The 24,221-nt window shown below is 34.3% G+C and overlaps 1 protein-coding gene across 4 annotated transcripts in view; it reads left to right on the forward strand.

The window, feature by feature from the left end:
* SLC9B1 (solute carrier family 9 member B1) overlaps nt 1-23,942 on the forward strand; it is a 63,074-nt gene extending 39,132 nt beyond the window's left edge. For 2 of the 4 annotated variants that reach the window (XM_008707223.2, XM_040624961.1), the window contains exons 7-12: nt 15,414-15,589; nt 19,645-19,751; nt 20,626-20,775; nt 21,358-21,466; nt 21,920-22,056; nt 23,712-23,942. In XM_008707223.2, the coding sequence (XP_008705445.1) occupies nt 15,414-15,589; nt 19,645-19,751; nt 20,626-20,775; nt 21,358-21,466; nt 21,920-22,056; nt 23,712-23,924 (892 nt within the window). In that variant the 3' untranslated portion in view covers nt 23,925-23,942. The remainder of the gene's footprint in view (nt 1-15,413; nt 15,590-19,644; nt 19,752-20,625; nt 20,776-21,357; nt 21,467-21,919; nt 22,057-23,711) is intronic. The other 2 variants (XM_008707225.2, XM_008707224.2) reach the window with 2 other exon arrangements.
* The last annotated feature ends 279 nt before the right edge of the window (nt 23,943-24,221 follow it).

Raw genomic sequence — 24,221 nt, forward strand, 5'->3', positions numbered from 1 at the left:
TTTTAACATGCCTTCAAATCGTAGTGCCTATACCCCTACCCAAAGTAACAACTTTTATGAGTTTTATGTTATCATTCTAGACCTATAAAATTAACAGTCCATATGATTTATATGAAAATACATAAAATAATACTCTGTTTTCCAGGGATATATCTACTGTGTACATATATATTGTATAAATCATATCAAAGAATGTATCACTTTCTTTGCAATTTTCTCTTTTTTACTCAACAGTATTCTTGAGATTATACATATTTAAAAATGTAGTTCATTTGTTTAATTGTTGTATAGTGTTACATTGTATGATAAGACCAGATTTTATTTACAGTGTTACAACAAATACATTTTATTTGTCTCATTTTGCACAAATGTGAGTTCTTCTAGGATAGTTACCTAGGTTATGTGCATTTTTAGTTTTGATGGATACTATCAAAATGCCTTCAACACATACCAATTTGCCCTATCACCTGCAGGGTATGAAAATAATTGTTATCCTTTCACATCCTTGCAAATTCTTGATATTACCAAACTTTTATGATTTCTTCCAATCTGGTGATGAAAAATGATATTTCATTGTTGTTGAATATGCATTTACTAATGTGCTTGAGTATTTTTATACTAGCCTCTTCATACCGTTTTTCTTTTTTTCTGTTGAGTTATTCTTTTCTTTCTTATTGATTATTTCAGTGTTTTGTTACAGGTATTGCAAATATCTTGTCCTAGTACACAACTAGATATTTAACTTTGCTTATGGTGACTTTCTTTTTCTCTAAAAAGGGTATTTTATTATTTCCAACAGATAGAAGAGCAAATACATAAAACCATTCCTTGACCTTGAAAATCTAAAAGAAAAATGAGGGCATGGGGAAGCAGAGTGTAACTGCTTTTGCTATACAAAGGGTTTTTAATGTAATCAAATTTATCAATATTTCTGTTTCTGTTTAATGCCTTTCTATGTGTCATTCAAAAGGTCCTTTTTAACTTATGATCACAAATATATTCTTTTATATTTTATTCTCATTACTTTAAAGTTAATTTTTTAAAATTCTTTTAAAATAGTTAGAGCTTATTACATGTGAGGATCTGGCTACATTCTTTTCCACATGAATAGGTAGTTGTTTCAACACCATTTATAGAAAATTTCTTTCTTGTCCCCATTGATCTGAAATGTTGATTTTATCATGTAACAAATCCCATAGATTTGTTTTTATACTTTGTGTTCTGTTTTCTTCCAATCTGTTTTGTCTATTTCTGTGTCACTATTCTAAGGTTTGAACCATTTTGCGTTTACAAAAACAATATCTTCTTTTTTACATTTACTTGGTTTTTCATTCTAAGCTCTTATTCTCCCAAATGAATTTTAGAATCAGCTTGTCAATTTCAGTGAAAACTCCTGAGAATATTTTAATTGGCATAGCAACATTTTAATAAATTATTTTGGAGGAGAGGTGAAACCTTTATAATATTGAGACATCTCCCCAATTATTTAGGCGTTATCTTAAGTTGTACAGTGTTTATCATTTTTAGAAAGATCTAAGTTAAATTCATAGTTTTTTTCTTAGGTATTTTGTGTTTTTTATTGATGTTATTAATAGATTTTTTCATAACATTTTCTAATTAGTTTTTGCAGACATATAAGAAAGCTACTGATTTTTAAAAAATAAATTTGATTGTGGTACAGTTCACATACAATAGAATGAGCACCCATTTTTAGTGAACATTTCAATGAGTTTTGACAAATTTATATACCCATGTAACCACCAGCACAATTGAGATGTCAAATATTTTAATTACCTTTCCAAAAATTCCCTTGACAATCCCCCTCAGTCAATTCCACAGGGGCCCCAGGCAACCCACAATCTATTGTCTGTCACAATAGATTCAATTTTTTTAGAGTTTTAAATAAAGCAATTATATGTACTCTTTTGTTTCTGGCTTAACATTTGGTCAGCAAGTTGTTTTTGAGATGCATCTATATTATTCACTCCATTATATTGCAGAGTAGTATTTCATTGTATGAATATACCACCAACTTTATTCATTTGTTGATGGATATTTAGATTGTTTCCAGTTCAGCCATTACAAATAAAACTGCTATGAACTTTTGCGTTCAAATCTTTGCGTAGACATTTGTTTTCATTTCTTAGGGAAATACGTAAGAGTAGATTTCCTGGATCATATGGTAAGATAATGTTTAATTTTATTTAAAAAATGGGGTGCCTGGCTGGCTCAGTCAGTAGAGCATGCAACTCTTGATTTCATGGTTGTGAGTTCAAGGCCCATGTAGAGATTACGTAAAATAAAATCTTTAAAAGAATAAGTAAATATGAATACATACATACATACATACATACATACATACATACATACATAGTGCCAAACGGTTTTCCAAAGTATTATAGTATATTCCCACCAACAATATATAAAATTGTAGGCCATCCACATCCTCTCCAATACTTGGAAGTGTCTGTCTACTCAATTTTATCATTTTTTAGTGGATTTGTAGTGGTATAAAGTTGTAGCTTTAGGCAAGGGAAACAAAAGCAAAAGTAAACTATTGGGACTTCATCAAGATAAAAAGCTTCTGCACAGCAAAGGAAACAATCAACAAAACTAAAAGGCAACCTTTGGAATGGGAGAAGATACTTGTAAATGACATATCTGATAAAGGATTGATATCCAAAATATATAAAGAACTCATAAAACTCAACACCCCAAAAAACAACTAATCCAGTTAAAAAATGGGCAGAAGACATGAATAGACATTTTTCCGAAGAAGACATACAGATGGCTAACAGACACATGAAAAATGCTTAACATCACTTATCATGAGGGACATGCAAATCAAAACCACAATGAGGGGTGCCTGGGTGGCACAGCGGTTAAGCGTCTGCCTTCGGCTCAGGGCGTGATCCTGGCGTTATGGGATCGAGCCCCACATCAGGCTCCTCCGCTATGAGTCTGCTTCTTCCTCTCCCACTCCCCCTGCTTGTGTTCCCTCTCTCGCTGGCTGTCTCTCTCTCTGTCGAATAAATAAATAAAATCTTAAAAAAAAAAAAACACAATAAGATATCACCTCCCACCTGTCAGAATGGCTAAAATTAACAACACAGGAAGCAGCAGATGTTGGTGAAGATGCAGAGAAAGGGGAACCCTCTTACACTGTGGGTGGGAATGCAAACTGGTACAGCCACTCTGGAAAACGGTATGGAGGTTCCTCAAAAAGTTAAAAATAGAACTGCCAACAACCCAGCAGTTGCACTACTAGATATTTACCCAAAGGATTAAAAAAATACTAATTCAAAGGAATACATGCACCGCAATGTTTATAGCAGCATTGTCAACAATAGCCAAATTATGGAAAGAGCCCAGATGTCCATCAACTGATGAATGGATAAAGACGATGAGGTATATATATGTATATAAACTCTCTCTCTCTTATATATATATATATATATACACACACACACACACACACACACACACACACACACACTCTCTAGCTCTGTTCATGTTGTTGCAAATGGCAAGATTTCATTCTTTTTTATGATTGAACAATATTCCATTATATACAGACACACACACTCACACACACCCCACATCTTCTTTATCCATTCAACTATTGATGGACATCTATACTGCTTGCACTTCATTTTGGACATATTTTATTGCTACGTCTTCAAGTTCATTGATCTTTTCTTCTGCAATGTTCAACCTTCTCTCAATCCTATCTACTGAATTTTTTAAAATTCAGATATTGCATTTTTTTGTCAAAAGCCATCATACATTTCTTTTCAACTTCATTGAGATACAATTCACATATAACATTTTGTAAGCTTAAGATATACAACGTGTTGATTTGATACACTTATATATTGCAAAATGATTACCAACATAGCATTGGTTAACGCCTCCATCTTGTCACATAATTACCTTACCAACATAGCATTGGTTAACGCCTCCATCTTGTCACATAATTACCTTTGTGTTGTGTGTGTGTTGTGTGTGTGTGTGTGTGTGTGTGTGTTGTGTGTGTGTGTGGTGAGAACATTTAAGACCATCTCCCTTAGCAACTTTCAAGTATATAATACAGTACCATTAACTATAATCACCATGCTGTACATTAGAGCTCCAAAACTTACTCATCTTATAATTGGAAGTTTATACTCTATTGACTAACATTTCCCCATTTCTCCCACCCCCCAGACCCTAGTAACCACCATTTGACTTTATTTCTATGAGTTCAGCTTTTTTAGATTCCAAATGTAAATGAGATCATACAGTATTTGCCTTTCTCTGTCTGACTTATTTCACTTAGCATAATCCTGTCAAGGTCCACCTGTGTTGTTGCAAATGGCAGCATTTCTTTCTTATGGTTGAATAATATTCTATTGCATACGTGTGTGTGTGTGTGCGCATGCACACGCGCACACACACGCACACACACACACACACCAAACACATATACCACAACTTCTTTATCTACTCATCCACTGGCAGATACTTAGGTTGTTTCCATCAGATACTGCCTTTTTTTTTTTAAGATTTTATTTATTTATTTGACAGAGACAGCCAGCGAGAGCGGGAACACAGGCAGGGGGAGTGGGAGAGGAAGAAGCAGGCTCCCAACGGAGGAGCCTGATGTGGGGCTTGATCCCATAACACCGGGATTATGCCCTGAGCCAAAGGCAGATGCTTAACGACTGCGCTACCCAGGCGCCCCAGATACTGCCATTTTTTATTTCCAAAAGTTCTCTTGGTTCTTTATTCTGTCTTCCACTTTTTTCCCCATTATGTTCATGTTTTCCTTGAGATTTTTAAGGAACATATTTATGTGTTCTGTATGTAACATATTTATAACAGCTGTGTTAACATATTGATCTATCGTTTCCCTCATTGCTGTCAATTGTGGATCTGTGTTCTATTAACTGATTTTTCCCCCAGTCCTGCCCCTTCATATGTCTAGTGATCAGATGCCAGATTTTGTAAGTTTTACATTGTTGAAATCTGGATTTTGTTATTTTTCTTTAGAATGTTAGACTTTGTCCCAGAAGGCAGGATTATCTAGAGTAGCTTTACTGTAGGGATAATTTAGTTCCCTTCTAAAGTGTGGCCCTTCTGAGTTTCTAATGAATGCCTTACGTGTTTGATGAGGTATCTCCACTCTAGTTGGTGGGAATCCAAAGGTTTTCCCAGCCTTCTGTGAGCTCTGGAAATTATTTATCTTATTGCTTCTCAGTAATCTTTCTTTAGGTGTTATACTTGTCCAAATTTGTGGGCTGCCTTGGCTTTCCTAGACTCTTTTCTCCTCAACTCAGCAAGCTTGTTGGGCTTTATTTGGTTTTCCTCCACCACAGCCTTGAAATTGCTCCCAAGCAGAAAACCTGGACATTAGTGAGGTTTAATTTGTTTCCCTTTTCTCATTTGTAACAGTCTTGTACTGTCTGTTGTCCAGTGTCTGAAAATAGTTTTTTGTTATTTTTTGTCTGGTTTTCTAGGTCCTGTCAGTAGGAGGGTAATTGCAGAACATATATTCTTTTACAGCAGTAAGGGGATGTTTTACTTCTGATTTTTAAAGGTTGATTTTGTATATGACCACCTTGATGAATGTTTATATCAATACCTTTATTATTTTTATACGAACATCCTGTCTTCAAATAATTAAACTTCTGTCACTTCCTTTACCAGCGTTTGTGCTGTTATTTCCATTTTATTGTGTTCAATTGAATATCACATCAATGTGAATATTAGTAATGAAAAAAAGAGATGTTTCTATTTTTTAAATAATTTTAATGAGAATTCTTCAAATACTTTGTTGTTAATATGATGTTTACTATAGGATGGTAGTAGATGTTCTTTATTAGGTTAAGGAAAGTTTCCTATATTTCTTGTTTGTCAAGAGTTTGCCTCTTAATAAAAAAAAAATGATCATTTTTTTTCCCTTTCAATCTGATAGTGTTATGAATTATACTGACACAGTGTCCTAATGCAGAACCATCCATGCATTCATCTACTTGGTCAGCATTTTTATTCTTTTAACAAACTGATATATTCCATTTGCTCATATTTAGGATCATAAATGAAATTGAACTGTGGCTTATTTTCTTATGCTATCTTTGCCTTATTTTATTTTAATTTTTTCTTCACCCAACCCCCACCTATCTTTGCCTTATTTAATATCATGTTATTATTTTGCTATGACTGCCTGAAACCCCTTCATGATGATATCATCTAGCATTTTAATGCAAGTTAAATAATTGATATAAATTTTCTTTTCTTCTATCTTAGTTTTCTTTCTTTCTTTCCTTTTAAAATAAAGGTAAGTATAGAAGTCACTAAGATTTTTTATTATCCTTAATTTCTATTTCTGTTGCAGCAACTCCTAGATTCATTTTCCTCCCATTTGAGTACTTTCACCAAAATTATTGTTTGTTTGTTTAAAGATTTTATTTATTTATTTGACATAGAGAGAGAGAGAAAGAGAGAGAGAGCACAAGCAGGGGAAACTGCAGAGGGAGAGAGAGAAGCAGATGCCCCACTGAACAGGGAGCCTGACGCAGAGCTCAATCCCAGGACCCTGGGATCATGCCCTAAGCGAGCCGAAGACAGATGCTGAACCGACTGCGCCACCTAGGTGCCCCTCACCAAAATTATTGTTAATGTGGGTCTTTGTGTGACAAATCTTTTAAAGCCTTCTATGCTTGTGAATATTTTCACAGTATTATGACACCTTCATATGTGAATGACTATTGGGCTGATTTTAAAATATCCAAAATGGGAGCACCTGGCTGGCTCAGTTGTTAAAACATGTGACTCTTGATCTTGGTGTTGTGAGTTCAAGCCCCATGCTGGGCATAGAGATTACTTAAAAAAAATAAAACAAATTAAAATTTTAGGAAGAAAGAAAGAAGGAAAGAAGGAAGGAAAATGTCCACAATTATTTTCCTTAAACTTTTTAAAACTGTTCTGTGTTTTCCTTTCATCTCCTTGCTATTGAAAAGTCTGATGTCAATCTAATTCTTATTCTTTTGTAGATAACCCTTCTGTCTGGATGTTTTTAGACTTTTCTGTCTTTGATTTTCCTAAATATTACTGTAAATTATTTAGATATGGGTTATTCCATTGTCTGTGTGACCCTTTATTTAGATTTAAGGTATTTTGTTTTTAATTAAGGGAAATTTACTTTTCATTGTTTCTTTGCATATACCATCTTCTCTAATTTAATATGTTTATCTTTCTGGCACTATTTTTTTTTTTTATGTTATTCACCATACAGTACATCATTAGTTTTTGATGTAGTGTTCCATGATTCATTGTTTGCATATGACACCCAGTGGCACTCTTCTTTTTTTTTTTTTTTTTTAAGATTTATTTATTTATTTTAGAGAGAGAGAGTGACCAAGTAGGGGAAGGGGCAGAGGGAGAAAGAATCCTGAAGCAAACGCCCCACTGAGCACAGATTCCTACACAGCTGGATCCTAGGCCACTGAGATCATGACCTGAGCCGAAAGCCTGCCATTTAACCGAATGAGTCACCCAGGCACCCCTCTGGTACTCTTATCATCTAGATAATAGCACATCTACTACTATTCTTTTTTAAGATTTTTTAAAGATTTTATTTATTTATTTAACACAGAGAGAGAGAGAGAGAGAGAGAGAGAGAGAGAGAACACAGCAGGGGGAGCAGCAGGCACAGGGAGAGGGAGAAGCAGACTCCCGGCTGAGCAGGGAGCCTGACACAGGGCTCGATCCCAGGACCCTGGGATCATGACCTGAGCTGAAGGCAGACAGTTAATGACTGAACCACCCAGGCACCCCTTAAGATTTTATTTTTAAGTAATTTCTACACCCAACATATCCTTCTCACTCATTTTAATCCTTGCCTATCTTGAATTCTACTTTGTCCGATATTAGTATTTCTCTTCCTGCTTTGTTGTGAGTACCTATTTGGAATGAATTTTTCCATCCTTGAATTGTTAAACTTTTCATTAAAGCATAACTCACATTCAGAGAAGTGTAAAGTATATGAATGTACAGTTCCTTGAATAATTAAAAAGTGAATATTCATGTAACCATCACCCAAATAAAGAAGTAAAACACTGCCAGTACCCCAGAAGTGCCCTTGTGCTCTCTCCTAATAACTTCTCTCCCTCCTCTCCACAAGTAACCACTATACTAACTTCTAACACTAAAATTTAGCTTGCATGTAGTTGTACTTTATATAAATGAAATCATATAGTATATATTCTTTTGTGTGTAGCTCTTAAACTCAACATTATATCTGAGATTCACCCATATTATTGTGTGAACATAGTTCCCTTTCTTTTTTGCATAATATATCATTGTATGAATATCCAATTTGTGCAATCTGTTGTCAGTGGGAACTTGCATTGTTCCTAGCTGGGGGTTGTTGTTACCAATGCTCTTACAAACATTCTTGTAAATAACTCTTGGTACACGGTTTTCTATAGGTACATAACTAGGAGTTGAATTGTTGGTTCATAAGGTAAACTATATGTTTAAAAGTTTGGATTATGTCAAATTATTTTTCAGAATTCCTAATTTACATTTCCACCAGTAGTATGTAAGAGTTCCTGTTATTGCAATTCCTGCCAACACTTGGAATCATCAGTCTTTTTAATTTGAACCATTCATATGGGTATGTTGTGGTATCTCATTGGAATTTTTATTTCTATTACCCTGATTTATAATAAGGCTGAAGAGAGCCTGTTAAATTTCTTTCCCATATTTCTAATGGGCTTTTGGTTACTGTTGTTTTTTTCTGATTTATTGGTAGGAGTTCTTAACATATTCTGGATACCTTTGTTAAATGTGTTACAAATACCTTTTTCCATTTAACAACTACCCTTTTTACTCCATAATGGCAGAAATTTTTCATTTTAATGTAGTCCAGTCTGTCATTCTTTTTCTTCATTATTGGTACTTTTTGTTTAAGAAGTCATTCCTTAACCAAAGTCATAAAGATATTCTCTATAATATTGTCTAGTAATTTTACTGTTTTACCTTTCACATTTAAATCCATAATCTACCTTAAATTGATTTTTTATGTTTGGCATGAGATAGGGCCAAGTTTTCTTTTCTCCCCTCTTCTCTGCCCTCAATATCAATTGACCCTGTCCCATTGATTTAAAGGACAACTTCTTCCAGTCCCATTGCTCTGTAATGTATTCTTTGTCATAAATAATCTGTCCATATAAGTATGGGTCTGTTTCTGGATTCTTTATTCTTAGCCAGTGGTCCATTGGTTTATCTTCTGTGTTAATTACCACAGCTTTATAATTATTGATATCTTATAGAACAAAACTTTTATAATATCTGAATTGTCTTCACTATTCATAACCCTTTGTATTTCCATAAAAATTTAGAATCATTTTGTTAATTTTTACCAAAATTTTGATTGAAATTATACTGAATTTATCAATTAGGAGATGATTGGTACATTTATAATACTGAGTTATTCAATTCATACCCATGGCCTGCCCTCATTTATGTAGGTATTCTCTAATTGTTCTTAATCAAGGAGTTTTTATTTCTTACATAGCGTTCCTGTGTATATTTAATTAGATTCATTCCTAGGCATTTAATAGTTTTGATGTAATTATTGAAAGTACTTATATATGCTTATGTTTTTATTATTTGTAGCTGGTATTTAGAAATATTATTTAAATATTTCCTATATTGCTTTTGTCTCCAGCAACCTTGCTGGGCTCATTAATTCGAATTTATCTGTAGGTTGCTTTGGTTTTTCTACATGTACAGCTATGTCATCTGTGGATAATGACAGCTTTACTTCTTTCTTTCCAATAAGTATACCATCTGTTTTTCTTTCTTTGTGGGACTGACTAAGCCCTTAAATATAATGTTAATTAGAAGTGGTGATAGTAGGCATCTTTGTCTTGATTCTATATTTGTCATAAGTTTTTTGTAGCTGCCCTTAATTAGATTAAGGAAATTTACCTCCTTTCTTAGTTTGCTAAGTTTTTATTACAAATGAGTGTAGAAGTTTATTAAATACTTGTTTTGCTTCTATTGAGATGATACAAATTTTCTCCTTTATTATAGTGAATTATGTTGATTAATTTTCTAATGTAAACCAAACTTTCATTTACGAAATGGATTCAATTTATTTATCATACTTATAATTTTCAACTTCTCTGTACCATTTTGTCTTAGATGTATATCTTACTAACAATTCAGAGCTAAAGTTTTAAGATTCAAAGAGGCTCTTTCTTAACAGGTCCATCCAACCAATTCCTTGTAGGTCAATTTTGACTTAACCTTGCTTTTACTTCACTTTTTAAAATATTATACATTCATGTGAATTTCATTCTTTTTTCACTTTTCTTACCTTTTGTTGGATTAACAGCATTTTTTTGTTCCTCTTTTGTTTATTCCTTTAATATTTAGAAATTACAAACTCATTCTCTTAGTAATTACATATAATTTTGGAAAAAGCATACTTAAATACATAGCATGTTTTCACTTTCCTTCACTCCCTCATATATTCCCCTACCAATTGATATAACCTAGAATTTTACTCCGAAATTATTTTTAAGTTTTCTTTACAATGAAAACTTCTATAGATTTAGCAATGACTTTCACGGCTCATCATTATTTGTTGTGATGATAATCATAATAATTATAGTAGTAGCATACATTTGTATAGTGCTTACCATGTGTCAGGCACTTTGTGAAGTACTTGATAATTTATTTAATCCTCACAAAGTTCTGCGAAGTAGATACTATTATTATTCCCATTTTTTTGCATACAAACGGAGACAAAACGATGTTACATGGTTTTCCTAACATCAAACAACTAAATAGATATATCCAGAACTTTGGCTATGGCTAGAGCCTTCATTCTTAATGTCTACATTATGCTGCCTATGCCCTTTTATTTTTTTTTTTAACTCTTTTCTTTTGTACTAAATATTCTTCCTGATGAGTTGATCTTCTAGTTCTTTTAAAACTGATCAGTGGATAATAAACTGCATCCTTAAATATCTGAACATGACTTCTATGTGACTTGGTATTGAATTCTAGATTCAAAATTCTTACCTCAATACTTTAAGGGTATCAGTGTTATATCTTTGCATTAGTTTTGCCCATGAGGAATCTCTTATCAAACTAATTTTTAATTCCTTTTCTAGGTAGGCTAATCCAATCTTTTTTTCTCTCTCTCTTTGGAAGCTAGGTTTTCTGAATTTTTCCAATTAAAAATTTCTTACTATAAGTTTGTTCCTTGGACAGCAACATTAGTATCACCTAAAAGTTAGAAATGCAGACTCTTGGGCTCCATTCCAGACCTTTTGAAATCGAATCTGTATTTCAATGAGATTCTCATGTAATTCATTTTCATATTAAAGTTTGAAAAGAGCAGTCTCAAATAGGTCTTTTTATTTAGTGAAATTTTTCAAACATGTACAAGAGTAGAGAGAATAATAACAGGGGTGCCTGGGTGGCTCAGTTGTTGAGCGTCTGCCTTCGGCTCAGGGCATGATCCTGGCATTCTGGGATCGAGCCCCGCATCATGCTCCTCTGCTGGGAGCCTGCTTCTTCCTCTCCCACTGCCCCTGCTTGTGTTCCCTCTCTCACTGACTGTCTCTCTCTCTGTCGAATAAATAAACAAAATCTTTTTAAAAAAATTAAAAAGGAATAATAACAAAATAACAAACACCAAATATCGTTATTTTAAACTTAATAGTCCCTAATGATTCCTAAAGTAAATTACACACACGATGGTATTTTACCCCTATATCCTACAGTATGCATTTCTAAAAGGTAACAGCATTTTTCTTACTAAATTAACAACAACTCCTTAATATCATTAGGTGAGTCTTTTTAAAATTTGTTCTACTCAATATTTGGTGTGATGTTTCAATCAGAGGATTGTGTATTTTTTTCCAGGTCTTGATTATATCTTTTACCTCTCCGAAGTTCTCTTCAATTATGTCCTTTTGTAACTCCCTCCTCCATACCTATTACGTTTTCTTTATACTTTCTATGTGCTTACCTTTTTGTGGTACACACTGAAAAATTTTCTCTGCATAGTTCTCTAGCTTATTAAATCACTCTTTAGCTATGTTTATATCACCCATTTTTTTTAAATTTGGGGAATTTATTGTTAATTTCTGGAACTATCATTAAAATGTTATGGATAGATGGCGGTAAACTTTCATGATTCAGAGGATATTTATAGTTATTCTGAAGTCATGTTTTAGTGGCTTTCTTCCCAGTATATCTCTTTTCTCAGGTATAAATTTTTTCCACTTGGTGCCTCAAAGTGATAGATTTCCCTAAATATTTTGCAATACTTTAACGGGGGCTCATTTTTGTATTTTAATCTTCCCATTAACTTGTGATTACTTTATCTAGTGGCTTTTGTCTTCCTGCAGGGAATAGTCCAATCATGTTACCAAGCAAGGTATCTTAGAAGCTCAGGCTGAGATTAAGATTCTGATGCAAGTAATGTATTGAGGGAGGTCTCATTAGAAACCTCTGAGTGAAGGAAGCTAGATAGACTATGGGGAAAATCAGTGGTTCCCAAACTTTGCTATACCTTAAAATCACCTGGGGAGCTTTCAAAAATCCCAACAATCAGAAGAGTAATGTCAGCAAGATGGCAGAATAGGAAGCCCCAGGCTCTCCTTCTCTCACAGCACTAACTTAAAAACATAAGAAACAGATTACCTTTGTGAGAACTCCAGAAACCACTTGAGAGGTTATAGCATCCCATCCAAGTGCAAGGCCATCGCATTAAACCACCATACCCCATCCCCTCCCTGCACAGCAAGGGGTAACCAGGAGAAAACTCCCAACTCCCGGCTTCTCCATCAGGAGGGAAAGGAAAAAGCTGGAGCATGTGTCCTACATTATGGCTTTTTGACCCAAGAGACTGGTTTCTGTCTCACCTGACTCAGAATGTTGGCAGAAAAAGAGTGGCACACTTTGGATACCTGAGGCACATCGAGAACAAAAGATTTAAAAGAAATATTTGCACATCCATGTTTATTGGAACATTATTTGCAATAGCCAAGAAGTGGAAGCAGCCCACATTAACAGATGAATGGATGAAGAAAATGTGGTATATACTTAGGATGGAATATTATTCACCTGTAAAAAAAGAAGAAGAAGAAGAGGAAGAAGAAGGAGGAGGAGGAGGAGGCGGTGGAGGAGAAGAGGAGGAAGAAGAGGAAGAAGAAGAAGGAAGAGGAGGAGGAGGAGAAGGAGAAGAGGAGGAGAAGGAGAAGAAGAAGAAGTGGGAGGGGGAGGGGGAGAGGAAGAGGGGAGGGAAGAAAGAAAGAAAGAAATCCTGTCACATTCTATAACATAGATGAATCTTGAGGACATTATGCTGGGATAAATAAGCGAGGACTAATACTACATGATTCCATTGATATATCTAACGTAGTCAAAACCATAGTAATAGAAAGTAGAATGATGGTTGCCAGGGTCTTGGGTGAGGGAGAAAGGGCAGTTGTTTGATGGATATAGAGTTTTAGTTTTGTAAGACAAAAAAGTTCTAGAAATCTGTTATACAACAATGTGAATATAGTTAACACTACTGAACTGTGCACTTTAAAACAGCTAAGAGGATAAAGTTTATATTATGTATTCCTTGCCACAATTTAAAAAATTGTTTAAAATCCCAGTACTCAGGTCAAATTGCATCTTAAATCAGATCAGTATATCGTAGAATGGGAGCCAGGCATCAGTATTTTGAAAGGTCCCCAAGTACGAGGTAGCCTCTAAGATCACTCCCAGTGATCCCTGCTTTCTGATATTTCCACCTCTGTGTAATGCCCTCTTCTTGAATATGGGCTGGATTGTTGATTTACTTCTAATGAACAGAATAGGATAGAAATGATAGAATGTCATGAGACATTTTATGTCGTGAGGAGACCATGGCTTCTATCTTGTGTGTACGCTCTTGCATTTTCTTTGATTATTTGTCTTGGGGGAAGCCAGATGCCATATTATGAGTAGCCCTGTTGAGAAATCCCCTGGGCAAAATATTGAAAGCCTGCCAACAGCTATGTGATTAAAGCAGATCTTCTACCACCTTGTGAGAGACCTTGATTCAGAGCATACAGCTAAGCCACACGCAGATTCCTGACCCCCAAAAATTGTGTGATAATATGTGTTTGTTGTTTAAAGCAACAAAGCTGTACAAAGCTTTGTTGTAAAAATTTGGGAATAATTTGTGAAGCAGCTACCGAAAATTATATACCAGATGAATCCAATGTGCTGTGAAGTTCAGAAACAATCGGACTAGGCAAATAAGTATTTTCAGAGAATTCTAGGTTCTTCTTGAGTCCACAGGGAAATTTTGAGAAAAAAACTGTATCAGAGAGTTTATACAGCCAGAGAGGCAAAGGTGCTAAACTATCAGACCCTGTATATCAGTCAGTAATTCGCAGGAGCTGTCTGGAAGCAGGAGGAGTAGGAGGAAAACCTCCTTAGCTTCCCCAAGTAAGCTCTTCTCAGCAGGGTAAGACTGTTAGAAAGCTGCAGGTGTCAGGGGTTAGCACCAACAAGCAGCATCTGGGGGATGTGTGGGCTCATCTGGTAAACGGGTTCTGGTGGGAGAACATCTCTACACAAGATATGTACTTCCGCCTTTATAAAGTGAACGTGGAAGAGGTGAGGTAAGGTACTGAATGGGATATACCAACAAAAGACATTCTGAGAGGAATGTCCTCATTCCTCATGGGTGTCATCATCCACCCCAGGAATTTTCTCAGTTGCCTTTGTAACTTAGGTGGCCACACTCATTGTTCCTTCTTTGGGGCGGACATCTGTTCCTTACTGACTTGTTCAAGAGTTAGAAATGGAGTGGGGAGTACATTTGTCGGCCATTCTTAACAGCGGTACTCCAAATAGTCACCCATTGGATTTCCTCAGATTTCCCCTGCTCCCAGCATCTACCCTTCCTGGGCTTGGAGCATTTTTTAGAAGTATACCATATCTTTTGTAGCAATGTTTATTCACACACACTTGGTTTATGATTTCCTTCAATCTTAAATTTCCTTCAATCTTCCTGGGATATACTTGGTTTCTTATCCATTGAGGATTCTCCTTTTTTTTTTTTTTTCCTAGTTAGGTTATGGTTTTGTATTATTTTTTTATCGTCATCTCAAAGGATTTAGGGATGAAGGGAGAGGCAATTTGTGCCCAAACCAACATCTTGAATGAAATCTCTATAAACTTTTAGCCAACAGTAAAAAATGTGTGAAAAATTTTACCACCATTAAATGACATTGACTCAGCAATTTTACTTTTGAAGTTATTGTAAATCTGTAAAGGTTAATGTATTTGTTCTAAAATTTAATATAGAGCACTACTTTGTTAAAAGGATGTTTTAAAATTGGTTTTGAAAGTCTTTCTAATAGTTTTGTACTAGGTGCTGTCTCGCCTGCTGTGGTTGTCCCTTCCATGCTCCTTTTGCAAGAAAGCGGATATGGCATTAAAAAAGGCATCCCAACCTTACTAATAGCCGCTAGCAGTTTGGATGACATCATAGCAATCACTGGATTCAATACATGCTTGAGTATAGTCTTCTCCTCAGGTAAACAAAATACAGCAACTGGCGTATTCACAGCTTTTTTCTGGTTCTTTAAACAAGGTTTCTGACTTTGCTTCTTTATTAACATTAATTTTTACATGTAACACCTTTTCATTCTTCATAGAAACCTCATTCTAGAGCAGGAAAGAAGTTTCAATGAATTGAGAAACCACTATTTAACATCCATGATTTTATTTTCATAACCATATATTGTAATTAATCTGGTAACCCATATTATTATCATTTTTCTGTTCATGTTGCTTTGGAATTTTATCACAGTTTTCAACAGAAAATTTTAAGCAGCAATATTATTAGTACTGTTATTTAATATATATTCCTAAAATGTGCCTTTTTAGAATAAATAACTGGTTGCTCTGTTATTAAGACAACCTAAATATATAGAGTGTGGACAACTATGTGCCTTTTTTGTTGTGGTGGGACAAGATCTGCAGCAATTCTTAATCCCTAGGTATATTTGATCTTGAATGTCTAAGAAATTGTGATAGTAAATGTTTCCACATTTTGTAATGCTTTAATTATCTGCAATGTTTGAAATTCCGTCTTCTGTATTATTGAAGCACCAAAATATTTCTTAAGTTGAAAAGTAGTATGTATAGTTTCTCTTAAAATCATAAGACATAAATAAGAAGGAAAAAAAGGAAAAGATAAAAATAAACTGCAACATGCCCTCAAGAATAATAACTGACTGTTGATATAAATCCAGACTTCTTCTCCCCCTCTCTCTCGCCCATTCTCTCTGGCTTTCCTCCCAATTTTCTTATAAAATTATAAGAATTGGCCATCCTTTCTTGTAAACTGAGTTGTTTTGTACTTAATTCTATACCACCAACATGTTTCTTTTCAGTAAATACATTTTCCATGACATTTCTAATGGTTGTATAGTTTTCTATTGCCTGTGCCATACTTATGTATGGAACCTGTTGAAAATTGAAGTTTACTCCAATATTCACTATTAAAGTAATTCTTGGTTGAACGTCTTATAGCTAAATAGTTGTACTTAATCTTAATATTTTCATAGTCTCAAAAGTTTAATTGTTGAGATGAAAGTATAAAAGTTATAAGTTTTTTCAGATATATTACCACAATGTCATGTCCTACCAGGTGTAAAAGCTTGCCACTTCTTTACTTTCTTCAAAACTTGGTATTACTAGTCTTTTATATCTTTGTTAATTTTATAGGTGAAACATGAGGCCTCTCTAGATGAAGTACTTTGAATACTAGTGGTATTTTAAAATGTTTGTGTTTATTGACCATTGGCATCCTGGAATGTTTTATAAATTGCTTTTCTTGAAATCTTTTGCTTTCATCTTATAGGTGTGTTCATCTTTTGTTCTTTTTGTCAAGATTCTGAGTAAAATTAGGAATGATAACCTTTTGTTTTATGTCTTATAGTTTTCCACATTTATAATTTTTCTTTTAACTTTATCTTTTTTTTGCAATTCAGATTTTTCAAATTTTTTCTTGTCAAATCTGACAATCTTTTCCTTCATAACTAGTATCAGTAATTCTTTTAAAAAATATTTTTGTGTCCCTCTTCCATTGTGCCAACAACTGTGCCAAACACTGAGGATAAACAGTGAATGACAATATTAGCTTTTATTGAGTAATTGCTTGGTACTTGCTCCAAGTTCCATAGCTATTTCCATTCATTTAATAGTCACATAACAGTACCATACTCATTTTACAGAATAGGAAACCAAGGAACAGAGGGTCAGTAACTTGCTCAAAGTCACAGATCCAAAAAATAGGGAAGCCAAGATGCACTCTGGCAATCTGACCCCATATCCACACTTTTAAGTGCTGTTCTATACTGTTTACACAGCAGAGAAGACCATGTGGCTCATGTTCTCAGGGAATTTTTACAAAATGTGATGTATAGTACATAGTATAGGGTACTATGGAACATGCTACAGGAGATCAAACCTAATTTGTGGAGGACAGAAAAAGTAAAAAACTGAAAGCAGCCACATTCATAGAAAATCGTCTTGACTCATGACTAGGTAAACGGTCACTTAAAATGTTGAGGACTTTTGGGGCGCCTGGGTGGCTCAGTCAGTTAAGCGTCTGCCTTTAGCTCAGGTCAAGATCCCAGGGTCCTGGAGTTGAGCCCTCCCCCCAACCCCCACTCAGCAGGAAGTCTGGTTCTCCCTCTGCCCCTCCCCCCTCTCATGCTCTCTCTCTCTCTCTCTCACTCTCAAATAAATAAATAAAATACTTTTTAAATGTTAAGGACTTTTAAGGTTTTATTTTTTATATTAGATCTTCAATACATCTATATTTTAGAATATGGTGGATAAGGAGACCTAACCCTATCTTCCGGGTCTGTTGGCCTTTTTATCCTTATATAATGTCCTTCTTTATTGTGACTTATTTGTATTTGACTTAAATTCTATTTTGTCTGATATAAGTATGACCACCCTGCTGTCTTTTGGTTATCATTTGAATGGAATATCTTTTTCCATCCCTATAGTTATAAAAATTTAAAGTGATAATTTAATCTCAATCACATATAAAAATTCTAATCCTTTACATCTTGCCCTCTTCCCTTTGTTATCCATGTCACAAATTATATCCTTTTATGTTGTATATCTATTAATATGGTCTTTTTAAAAAGATTTTATTTACTTATTTGTCAGAAAGAGACAGAGCACAAAGCAGGGGGAGCGGCAGGCAGAGGGAGAGGGAGAAGAAGACTCCCTGCTAAGCAGGGAGTCTAATGTGGGCCTCGATCCCAGGAACCTGGAATCATGACCTGAACTGAAGGCAGGTGCTTAACTGACTGAGCCACCAAGGTGTCCCTATTAATACAGTCTTACGGTTATTTTTATGTCTTTATCTTAAATGCTATAGCAGAATTGAAAGTGATTTATTCACCACCGTTACAGTATTATAGGATTCTGAATTCATCTATGTATTTACCTTTACCAAAGATTTATATTTTGTGCTTTTGTGTTGCTAACATCATTTTACTTCTGCTTGAAGAACTCCCTTTAACGTTTCTTGTAAGGCAGGTGCAGTGGTAATGAACTCCTTCAGCTTTTGTTTATCTGAGTAAGTCTTAATTTTTCGTTCATTTTGAAAGATAATCTTCTAGAATAATATTCTTCATTGGCAGTTTTTTCCCTTTCAACACTTTGAATATACCCTATACCCCCTTCTGCTCTGTAAGGTTTCTGCTCTGAAATCCTCTGACAGTTTTATAGGAGCTTCCTTGTACATGATGAGTCATTTTTCTCTTGCTGCAACTTCTTAATTGGTTTGTGGAGTTCCATTAAGGCTTTTGGACTGTATATTGTTGTTAAGTTAGCAACTTTGGGGGATCAAGTTTCTGGGGCTTCCCATTCTACATCTTGCTGTTATCAACCTGCATTTATATTATTTTTTTATGGAAAAACATTTCTAAAATATATATATTTACGCAACTCATTGAGCTAAAATACCTATAGCATAACAACTTTTTTTGTGATGTAGGATCTTTTTAAAAATTTTTTTACTCTAAACAACAGATATGGGTACATAAAATATATTGGAAACTCAGTTGACTGCTGACTCAAATATTTCTAGGGTTGACCCTGGAGTAAATCTTTTTTTTTTTCTGTTGTTAAATTTTTCATTTTATGTTTAAGTCATTTGTTTCTTTGTCATAACAGTATATCAGAGAAGAAACATTACCAGACATGTGCAAGATGCCAGAGGTGCTCCTTTTTCCGACCTCTGTCCATTCTTCCACCTCACCTGGTCTTTTAGGTTGTGTTTATAAGGGAGCACACTGTGTCTTATTACTTCCTTGTTTTTTGGCCTACATTTTCAATGAACATTTCTGAATTGTGTGTATTTATTAAATTATTTGAGAGTACATAATTTATCAAATAGATCATTATGTTTTCAAGTATATGAATATTAAAGGCTCATTTTTGTATATTTTTGTAGAAGATATGTGCTTTTCTCTATGAACCACCTAGAATTGATCTTCTGCTATGTTAGGTATGTGAAACTATTGCTGTATGAGATGTTTCCCTTACTGTGTGCCCTTACAGGGAGTGTACTTAACAATGTCCTTGCCTCTTTTCGGGACATACTTATTGGTGCGCTGGCAGGAGCTGTTTTGGGAATTTTTGTTCAATATTTTCCAAGTGGAGATCAGGTAAATAAAAAGTTAATCTGTTTTTTAGAAGTATGGTATTAGACATTTCTTTCAAAAATTTGAACTTCTGGAAGATCCATGAACTATTAAGTGTAATATTTAATTCTCTTTCCCCAAAATAGCCCCTAGTGCTACTCTCTGCTTAAAATGGAGCACAGTTGTGATTGATACAGGTCAATGGCCTTGACTGAAACCTGTGCTTCCTGATTTGGCAAATAAGAATATCAGAAAAGTGTACTTAACCCAGAGTACCTTCTCCATCACACCCAGCCCTTTATTCATTAAATTGCCTATTGACCACTGACAATTTTCCCTAATCTTTGTTCCCTCAAATTTTCCCTTGAACATTTTTGGGAAATAGATTGCCATTCATCTCTGCATGTTTTCTGACTTAAATGTACTCCCACTGCCTTTGACTGAGGCAACACTATTAAACGCAGCCCTTTTCCTCCCCTAAAGGATATGCCATTACTCTTGTATTTCTGTAACTTCCATCTTAATTTCTCTGTAACAGCTGTCTCAGCTAAAGAGATATTCAAAACTTTATTTTTAAAGAATTCACTGGCTATGTTACAGGAACTACAATTTATATGGGTCTCTTTTCTTCCTTCTTCACTTATAGCTAAAGTACTATAGCCATTTTACTGACATTAGTATCAGAGATGTGGCAGAAGATAAAATTTAATAATTACAAATTTTTTCACTCGGTACCAAGTCTGCTAAAATATTTGGTGAGGAAGAAAGTAAAAATTTTAGACATTATTTAATATAACATATAGAGACATGATACCAAAGGGTCAATAATAAATGGTAAAAGATATAAATATTGTATTATATATTAAATATAAATTAATTTCTGAATATCTAATTCTAGACAAAACTTCCAGCGAAGAGAGCTTTCCTTATTTTGAGTATGTGTGTTACTGCTGTCTTGGGCAGCCATCATATTGGTTTACATGCAGCTGGAGGATTATGCACACTAGCGTTAACTTTTGTTGCAGGGATAAATTGGTCCACAGAAAAGGTGAATATTTTTAATACATCATTTTTTAAGATAAAATAACTGTATTTTTTTTACATCTATAATAGACATTTAGGAAATCTCTTGTTCTAGTTGGAAGATGTTCCAGAAATTTGTATCTTCAAGGATGTGTATAAATTTGTCCTTCTTTGATTTATTTCACTTAGCACTGTACTCTCTGCCCCCATCTATGTTGTTGCAAATGACAAGATTTCATTCTTTTTTATGGTTGAATAATATTCCATTGTGTGCATATGTGTGTGTGTGCACATATTTTGTATACACACACACACACCACATGTTCTTTATCCATTCATCAGTCAATGGACACGTGGGCTGCTTCCATGTCTTGGCTATTGTAAATAATTCTGCTATAAGCTTTGTAGATTTTTTAAATCAAATTCTACTTAAGTGTTTGAGTAAAAGAATTAACCTACTCAATTTTTAAGTTTTAACATTTCTTCTATAAATAAAATATCATAAGTTCATTAAATGTTGAGAGACTTTAATTTCTAAAATGCAATTATTTTTATGTGTCACAACAACTAAACCCAATAACTAAAAATATATTATTCTTCTCTATAGGTTAGAGTCCAAAGAATTATTAAAACTACATGGTGTATTTTTCAACCCCTTCTTTTTGGTTTAGTTGGATCAGAAGTATCTGTTGCAACTCTTAAATCAAATGCTATTGGTAAGAATAATTACAGGCACAAAAAATATAAGATTTGGAAATATTTAAGAAAACTATGAATAATTTTTATTTTGTTTACAATGTGTCTTGAATGCTACAAGAATCTTCTTCAGAAACTCATGTTGCTACAGTTAATAACATACATTTGCTCTTCTGTTACCGCGTATGTTCTTTGTTACCAAAGACAGCCCTGAATACCTTGCCTGAGTGATCTGAGGAAAAGCAGATTGGAATTCTTTTCTGACAGAAAATATTACATTCGATGAGCACCTTTTGAATACTTTCATTTATAGTGAAAGTTCAAAGTCTATTAGCTCAGAATTAAATAAGTGTAATCTACCTTATCTTCATGGTACCTCCACCATCAGATATTCTCTTGCACTTTTTCTAGGGATAAATTTAGAACCACTTCCCAAATATTTTGTTGTTTATGTTTGTTTTTATCTGTTGTAGGCATTTGTGTTGCTACCATGAGTTTGGCATTATTAATTCGAATTTCTTTTACATTTGTATTGATGTGTTTTGCTGGCTTTAGTTTTAAGGAGAAAATATTTATTGCTTTATCGTGGATGCCCAAAGCTACAGTCCAGGTGAGAACATATTAAGTCATTTTAATAATTTTTAATTTTGATGATTTTTTAAAATTCCAAATGAATGTTACTTTAATTACAAAATGTAAGCTATTAGCCTTACTTTTATTTTATTTTATTTTATTTTTTTTTTTTTTAAAGATTTTATTTATTTATGTGACAGAGAGACAGCCAGCGAGAGAGGGAACACAGCAGGGGGAGTGGGAGAGGAAGAAGCAGGCTCATAGCGGAGGAGCCTGATGTGGGACTCGATCCCGGCACGCCAGGATCACGCCCTGAGCCGAAGGCAGACGCTTTAACGACTGCGCTACCCAGGCGCCCCTAGCCTTACTTTTAAAATACTCGATTGATCATAACTGCTCATTGAAAATGATGTAATCTTTTAAAATCTCAGTTTTAAAAAAGCAAATTTCTGAAGTTAAAAAGTATATTTTTAATGACAAGTACTTCCTAAAATTCTGAGACATTTTTTTCTGTTTTCCCAAAATATAAAAGAAGAATATATCTGGATACTGGAATGTTTACATTTTGCTGAATATTATAGGGATAAATGTAATGATTTTTAAAGTATAGACACATTAATTCTTTTAAAAATATATCTTTCCTACTCTTGTCACCCACTCCACCATACATGAATACACATATATTATTTTTAATTATGCATTTAATTTACATGATTTTAAGTAATGACTTAATCTCCTCACCAGACTATCTGGGAAAGAGAGGAACAGTGTCCGCTTCTGTCATTATTTTTCCCCTAGTACTTAATACAGTGCCTGGCATGCGGGAGGTACACAATAAGTAAGCATCGCATACCTACAAGAATGAATGATGAATGAATGAATGAATGAATGAGGAGACTTTGTAGTTTTACCCTCTGATTCAATGATATTCTGCTCCTACAAAGAGGTATTACTACTTATTGTTAGACTTTTTAACTTGGCAGCATAATGTCTTGATTTCCAGAGATTCTTTTTCCCATTGTTATTCCAAAACAGAAGTTTGTGAGTTCTTGCGCAACAAAATTCTCTATGTGTTATGGTTAGAAAAGCAGGTCCATGGGACCAGCCTAGGTGTTTTGAATACCATGTTACTTGCCTATAACATTAGGCAAGTTACTTCGTGATCTCTCATGTCCACTTTATAGATTCCAGACCTCTTGTCAGTTTACTGGACACACTGCCTCCCAAGAAGGAGGAACTAGGAGAAGATAAGCAACAAAACCCTAGAGAACCACAAGAAACCGTAGTATTCTGTGTTGTCTTATTACAGCCAAGAACCTTATAGCCCCTGGTAAAGGTAAATAAGCTAAATCATGCTTTGGCTAGAACTCCTGAGATTCTGAGAGTAATATGAGCACGCCAAAAAGACATTTAAACAGGAGAAAGCGGAGATGATAAAAATACAAAATTGGCCCCAAAATGCATACACAATGATTTGTCACTATTTCACTTTTCATCCAGATATATTTGCTAGGGAGAACGTAGAATTGATGAGTGATTCATGAAAATTCCTCAGCACTTTAGGGCTTGTCTCTTTTCTGATGGCCTACTGCTAGGTTTTGTTTGTTTTAGCATGGCCATTAACTTTTCTCATGTATTAACAACTATTTAACATTTTTCTTTATGCCTCATCTTTTTACCCCCTAAATTCAGGCTGTATTAGGTCCTCTGGCTCTAGAAACAGCAAGAATCAGCGCACCCCACTTGGAACCATATTCGAAGGATGTGATGACGGTAGCATTTTTAGCCATCTTGATCACAGCTCCAAATGGAGCTCTAATTATTGGCATACTGGGGCCCAAAGTACTTACACGCCATGATCCAAACAAAATCAATGTGGAATTGACAAAATTAGAACTTCATTAAAAAGTTTATTTGCCATCACCTGCCTGCTTCTTTTAATAAATTATCTTACATGAGAGAAAAATTAAAACATACAAATACGTGGAGATTGTACATAAAACTAAGGATTTAATAAATATGTGATTTCATTACAGAGCTTTCCTATGATTTTTTATTCCAAGGTTAAGTTACTAAAAACAATGTAAATAGAATGCACAATAGTATTTATGTATTTTAAGAACACATCTGTACATACTCTAGGGAAGTTTAAAGAAATCCATCAGGCTGAATCTGCTTTCATATTACAAACTCGGTATAATA

This window comes from Ursus maritimus, unplaced genomic scaffold, assembly GCF_017311325.1.
Source record: "Ursus maritimus isolate PB19 unplaced genomic scaffold, ASM1731132v1 scaffold_8, whole genome shotgun sequence".
NCBI lineage: Eukaryota > Metazoa > Chordata > Mammalia > Carnivora > Ursidae > Ursus > Ursus maritimus.